The sequence below is a fragment of the Merops nubicus genome, unplaced genomic scaffold (genome assembly GCF_000691845.1).
Source record: "Merops nubicus isolate BGI_N331 unplaced genomic scaffold, ASM69184v1 scaffold1376, whole genome shotgun sequence".
NCBI lineage: Eukaryota > Metazoa > Chordata > Aves > Coraciiformes > Meropidae > Merops > Merops nubicus.
The window spans coordinates 1-7,010 of NW_008616713.1; the positions used below are offsets into that span (position 1 = coordinate 1).

The window sequence follows — 7,010 nt, forward strand, 5'->3', positions numbered from 1 at the left end:
TGACAAAAGCAGAGGAGCTTTTGGGCCAGAAGGTAGATGGTTCATTCCTGAGACACTGCTGATTCTCTTCTACCTGCAGCACAAGAACTCTGTGATATCTGGCAGATGCTGGATTAACAAGATGACAACAAACTTCAGTGGTTTATGGTCAGCAATTCCACTCTAGAACACCCCAGAATTATTTAACTTTGCTGTCCTGAGGACCAGTTCTTTTCACTAGGTGAATAAAACCAGAATTCCAGGTTGGAAAAAATATTATTCTCTTTGGCAACACAGAAACCCAAAAGAACAAGACTAAACTAAGTTTTTATCTATTTGCCAAACCATTCAAAATACAGCTCTCCTTCTCCATTCCTTTTATAAAGGCCACAGCACATTGTCAGGGGATTACAAGCAGAGACAACCAGTTACTTGCTTGAAAAAGCATAAAGTTAGAAAACTGTAAAACCGTGTCTAAACTGGAGTTCCTCTGAAACTCACTGCCACTTTCAAGTTGCAGGCTGACAAAAAGTTCCCAACATTTACAAACTTGAAATCCAAACCAAGTTGGTGAAACCCTGGAGGCAGCTGACAGATTTTCAGTAAGCTTGTGCTGTTCCACGTCACTGTAAACAGAACATTTGGCTGTCTGGAGTACAGACACCTACCAACGCTCTGAATCCAATGCAGCAGATTATAATAAATTATATCCTTGAACATCATGTTCTGAACCTCCACAAAGCAATAAGTATAGCTGCAAGTGCTGCAATAATTAACCACAGTAAATTAGCAGTAAGCTCATGAGACTTCACTTCATTCCACGTAAATTTCCACAACCTATTACTCAAACGTGATCTACTTTAATAGCACAAAGTAGTTCAAAGTGAAAGTCTGCCAGTGTTGTTTATCAGCAATTTGGGAGCCTCTTAAGAACTAAGGTATTCAGTGAAACATGATGTGCTAATGCAAGTCCCAGAATAGAAAGAAGCTTGGCTGGAAAGTGAGCAAGCTCCCAAGTGAACTGTACTCACTCACATCACTATTTGCTGTATTAAAACTGATTTTGTTTCTAAATTAATAATCTAATGGAAAAGAACACTGTGTTGCAAAGAACACCTAGAAACAAAGCCTTTAAAATCATACATTAACAAGCTAATTATTCATCACATCTGACACTAAAAAAAAATGTACAGATCATCTTAACTCACATGATGATTTAGAAGGTATAGATCATCTTAACTCACATGATGATTTATAGAATATAAAACCTACAGAGCAGCAGCAGCAGCAGAGGAAAACTCTTCCAATCGAGTGTGGACTCTTGGGGGTTGTTTTTTTGGTCAGAAATGATTTACTAAGGTCTACAAAACTGTAACAGTATCAGAACAAAACCACTCAGCTAACTGCACTGCTTGCAAGGGGCTACTTACACCCAGAGGAAATGTTGCCCCTGCTGTAGCACCACAGTGCAATATGAACAATGTCTGTCAACATTTGAGTGCTGTATATTCACCAGTTTATAAAAATTTGAGCCTATGAGGCACCTACCCAGATAGCTTCCTGATGGCTGAGAAAACAGAAAGATGCTTTCAGGCAAACTAGGCTATCACTTTAACCATAGCTCCAAGTTGAACACAGTCATTTTCACTTTTCTACTTCTGAATAAACAGGATTCTTTAACACAAAAGATGCTTTCCCAACCTCAAATCATTCCTGCACCTCTCTCTAGCTGCCTGTATGACAGGAACGTCAGAGATGATGTTCAGTGCTGGTTTTTCAGGACTACTCTGTCCCTTTATCAGCTACAGGGTCACATTAGCTCTTAAATTCATAGTGCTCCATCAGCTCTGACTTTCAGAAGGAGAACTTCCCACAGCACAGCTTTCTAGAGACCTGTGCTTACAGCTGGGTGCATGGTTTGTGTTTGACAGAAGCCAGACTGTCCTATGACCCACGTTTGCTTTGTGTCACAGCCACATTATGTGACATTCAGCATGATCAGCTGACGCTGACGTTGCCAAGGTTTGTTGCAAAGATTTTATGGAGAAAAAAAATATTAAATCAGAAGGAAATTTGAGGATGGTACTTCTAGCAATCTAGAAGTGCAAGCTGTATATTAAAACAAAGAAGAGGATGGGCTGGATTGTTAGGTCTGGCACCTTTGTAACAAATTAATAAAGAAAAAAATAATGTATCTTTAAATCCAAGAACCAAAACTCAGCACTACAGGGTAAAGACACCAAAGTGTCTTTATAAATACTAGTTAAAGCTAAAGATTCTCATTTTATGAATCCAGCATTAAAAAATACAGAGGAATTCCTCTGCAAGATGCTGCATCTTGCCAATTATTACCAAGAAAGAACAGGATTGCTTCTCAAAGAAAAGTGAAAGCTTCCATGGTAACAACATGATCCTAAGTGGTTGTGAACGTAGATAACCTTTTGTGATTTGCATCTCTGTAGGGCAGAGGAATAATTTTGTACATTTAAAATAATTAGATAAATTGTATTAAAGTGAATAGAAGGTATTTTACAAAATGATGTGAGATTATGAGGTAAGTGCTCTGACTGGAGTGGGGAACAACTTCTCTAGGGTTGCAAGTTGTTGTTTTCCAGCTCCCTGTAACAAACTGTGACAGGAGGGAGCTCATCTGCAGACAAGATGTTGGTGTGGCTGGGCCAGGGGTCCAGGTGCTCCTCCTGAAATGTTACATGCACCTACAGAGATTGTCAAGTCAAACCTTTTAAGGCAGAAATTTTATTTGTATATTTAAATTATTTCCAAAAGAATATTCACAAAAGCAAGCTCCACATCTCAGGTGTAACTATGACTTAACATGTAGCTTCAAGAAGATCTAACCAGGATCTTTAACGTTTCAGAATATTCTCTTTCTTCTAGAAAGAAAAAAGCACCCAAAAGTAGGATTTCACTGATATTTGCCAACAGCACAAAAACCAGTGGAAGTGTAAGCACTTCCTTAGTGAGCTGGACATAGAAAAATCTATTTTCATCATTAACAGGCAGATACAATGAAATGGGAAAGACCTGTAGACCAATAAACAGTAGGTTTATACAGTTTTCATACAGGAGGGCATTTTATCTTCTTTGAAGTTCAACTTTCTACCAATATCCAAGCTAATATTTATAGTAGAATGATACTATCCCTATTTCAGCTGTAAACCAAGCTTAAACCAAGAATGAAACAATGTCCCAATCTGTTGAAAAAGAACAATGGCACTTCTGAAATTAATAAATTTCCCAAACAGCTGCTTTCCTCAAATGGAATAGTAAAAAAATATGGGATAGGAAAGAAAAAAATCCTGTAAAGCTAGTTATATATTTCAAAATTGGAAGACTGCTAAGCTAGAAATACTTGATGCATTTACAACCCACAGCTTTGTCATGGAACTTGACAAGGGCAAGGAACCAGTCATGTGAAACAAAGCATTTCAGGAAAGGTATTACTTGCCTCGAGCTGTTCATCTTCCAGGAGTTTTATCACCAGCCACCTGATGTCATTGACTGCTTCTTCATTGTTGAGAAAGATAAAGAGATTGTAGAACACCATGGTCTGGAGGTAGGTTAGCACAGTATACCTAGCATGCCAAGAATTGCTTCTTGCTGTCTAAGAGTATAAAGAAGTCAGTATGAGAAAGCAAGAATGTGAGGGAAACCAGTGTAAAGCTAACAATGTTATAGAAGAAGCTCTGAATTGCAAATAACTTCCCTTATTCAGATATTTTTGCTTCATATGCTCTTTAATTTCCAAAGCATGCAATTATTACTTAGACAATTACTTCCTTACAGGCTTCATTTCCAAAGCCTACTGTTATTTAACAGATCTCATTATTTAACAGATACCCAATGCTGTAAAAGACAATGTAGACCAAGTTTCTCCCTGTGATTTGTTCCTGCATCAGTCACAGGGCAGATAAAAACACATCAGTAATTCCCTTCTGCTTGCATCTGTATTACACAGAGTGGATCTGGACAGCCATTCTTTTTTCCAGGTTTCTGTACTCTGATGTCCCTGTGCTTGCAGAAGCCCAAGTTATGGAAATTACACCAGGCCTGGATCACAGCCCTGCCATCACTGTTCTGGCTGCGTGTGCAGCTTACAGACACATTTTCAATAGGTAGTTTTACTATGGCAGATCACTCTTGAATGAGTAGAGAAGAGGCAAAAAAAAGGCATTTCTTGCATGACAAATTGCATACAGACTGAAGCACTCAAATCAAGAATGCATTCTCATTTGTGGTGTTTTACCAGAAAGCAGTAGCAGTTGATAAATATACTGTAAAAGTATGAAAAGGCAGAGATCCAAGGGCAGTTTTTTATAGGACAACTCACTTGGAAACTGCATTTTAAATTGTTTTGCTCATGAGGAGACCTGTTTGGCTGAAACTGATCCACTACTGACCCAAATTTTAACTTGTTAAAATGCTGTTCAATTTCATATCAAAATGCAAGTTGTTTAAATGCTTGGAAGTAGGAAACAAACCAAAATACATTTAGTGTTTCTATGAATGTTTTAAAACACTTCTAATAAACTCCTTCCTTTCACCCCCAAGACATCAGTATTTGATTCTCTTCAAATCACAACTATTGTATCATACTAAAAGAAATCTCCAAAGCAGCACAGTGCATCAGGTGATAAGAAGCTTTAAGCTGTTTAGACTGTACTCACTTGTTTTAGCACCTGAAGTACCAAAGGCACTTGCTGAGGATACAGCAAACCCTGAGACATTAAGGACAAGCACATCTTAGCATCTCTTTTGAGCTCATCATAGCTATTGTCATTTTCTACTGGTGCAATCTATAGAACAAGAGAAAGGAAAAAAAATAAAAGGGCAGTGTTAATAAAACATTGCTAACAGCAAAATCCTGAAAGAATTTAATCTCCTGAAAGGGCAGTTGTCTAGGAAAAATCCAATCAATAATAATGCTGAAAGACTAAGTTATCTAGGAAAGACAATTATAGAATGTTAAAATATTCTCAGTAATAAGCTGTGAAACAAAAGAATATAATCAGGAGATCCTTGTTCCATGCACCACATGTCACTTATCTGAACTGTATGGCTAATTTGAAGCTCTTGAGGAGGATTAAATGTGTGCTGTTAAGACTTTGCTTCCTCACTGCAATTCTTTTAGTATCAAATTAAATTAACTTGGTATTTTAAACACAGGTCCAAACCTGACAGAAAGCTTTATCAGTGTTTCCAGTTCACTTTCACATAAGGAAAGCTTTATTCTGCAGTTGCACACATTATTGTTGGACAACTGCCTGATGTTTGTATAAACTAAGACATGCTGTGGAGTGTGCCAAACGTGTGTTACTTTAGATATGTAGCACTGAAAGACCCAGCTTCATAAAAAATATTAGGATTAGAGGTGTCAGGAAAACAGGACAAGTACCACCATTTAGAAGGAATTGTATAATCATGAACAAAATAAACAGCTCAAGTATCAGAATAAAAACAACATATGCTCATTCATGAATTAAACACTTCTCCCCCAAGTTATACACATAGAGGGTGTTCACCTACAAATCACTGCTGTCAGGAAACCATCTAACAGGCTAGGTTACCAGCTGCAAGCATACATAAGCATAAAGAAAGATTTTATGCCTCTTCAGCATGCATGTTTATTATGATCATAGATTTTCTGTTTACTTATAAACTCTGGTTTGTATCATCTCTTTTTAATCAAACACGAGCAATAAAGGAGCAATTAAAGCATGTACCTTGAAAAACAAGGGTAAAAGCTGGAGCTGCTCTGTGACAGCTGTAGAGAAGGACCGTCCTGCACTTGCCATCAGCCACTTCAGAACTGTTTTTATAAAGAGAAAGGATCACTGATTAAGTTGAGTTAACAAAACAAAATCCCCAAAGAACTTACAGACCAAACTTATTGCAAGGCTTGCCTGGGAGATTTTTCACACATTAGAGTGGATCTGTACTGCTAGCTGATCCTGTAAAGGTGACTTTATAAACCTTAACCCTGATTCCTTGTTGCAGCAGCACTGTGAGGGGAGAAACTTGGACTGCAACTCTAGGATTTACAAAGTGCAATCATCACCTCCTAAAAAAAGCCTCATTTCTTAATTTGATAAGTAACTCACTAGTTTTCAAGAGTTTAATGCCCTGAGTTCGTTCATCTTGTTCTCCAATTCCATTCTCTTCCATAACGTGGTTCTGAATCTCTTCATCTGCCTCCATTAGGGGTTTAAGATTTTCAAGTATCCGGGTAGTAAATTCATGGACACGAGGAGATTGGGTTGCAGCAGTGTTTGGCAAGGAAACATCTATCATGAATATGTAGGTCAAAACACTAAAGGAGGGAACACAGAAAGCAAGATCATACAGTTAGCAGGATTACTGTCTAGAGAATATAGCTGAAAGTCCTCTGAGAGCAATTTGTTGAACTTTAATGCTTATAGAAAATTTCCTATTATCTTCACTTGACAGTTATTTAAAAACCAATGTTTTTCAAGCATCCTCTTTGTAGATACTTGAATCAGGCAGGGTTAGGCAATCAAACTCCTCCTCACCTCCAAAGTGATCTCCAACTAGTTTTGAAGTCAAAGTGCTTTCTAAAGGATTCCTGTATATTTATGGCTTATTAGGGCTTAGACACAGTAAATCTGTGTTGTGGTGCTGGTTTTTTGGGGGGCAGGCAGGTTGTTTTATTTGTGGGTGTGTTTTCTAAGAGCTTGAGAGATCTCTTACATAAATGCAACAGTCTATATACAATAAAAGACAGAACCAGAGAAGTCATCTGAAGTTTCTGAAGCAAGTCTGTCAACAATTTCTTTCATTTCTATCACCAGTATTAATGCACAGAGGTAAGCAGTCACCACTTCAGTGTATTCAGAAGCTCAGTTGCCCAACTGCACTGAAGAGGTAAGGCCCAAGGACTGCAGGAGAACACTGACCTTCCTATCCTCTCCCGGACGTTTTTGTAAACCTGTGTGAGTTTAGGCTCCAGGTACTTCAGGAGTCTGTGCAGCAGCTCAGGCACTCTCCATTCC

The 7,010-nt window shown here is 38.1% G+C and overlaps 1 protein-coding gene across 1 annotated transcript in view; it reads right to left on the reverse strand.

Annotated features, from left to right (window-relative positions):
• Window positions 1-3,448: 3,448 nt before the first annotated feature.
• The window catches only part of PSME4 (proteasome (prosome, macropain) activator subunit 4), a gene marked incomplete at both ends in the record, with an annotated part of 15,346 nt that continues 11,784 nt past the window's right edge, over window positions 3,449-7,010 (reverse strand). Inside the window, 5 exons of the mRNA XM_008942896.1 lie at window positions 3,449-3,604; window positions 4,668-4,796; window positions 5,724-5,809; window positions 6,102-6,310; window positions 6,915-7,010. The exon at window positions 6,915-7,010 is cut by the window's right edge and continues 54 nt beyond it. Of these exons, the coding sequence (XP_008941144.1) occupies window positions 3,449-3,604; window positions 4,668-4,796; window positions 5,724-5,809; window positions 6,102-6,310; window positions 6,915-7,010 (676 nt within the window). The remainder of the gene's footprint in view (window positions 3,605-4,667; window positions 4,797-5,723; window positions 5,810-6,101; window positions 6,311-6,914) is intronic.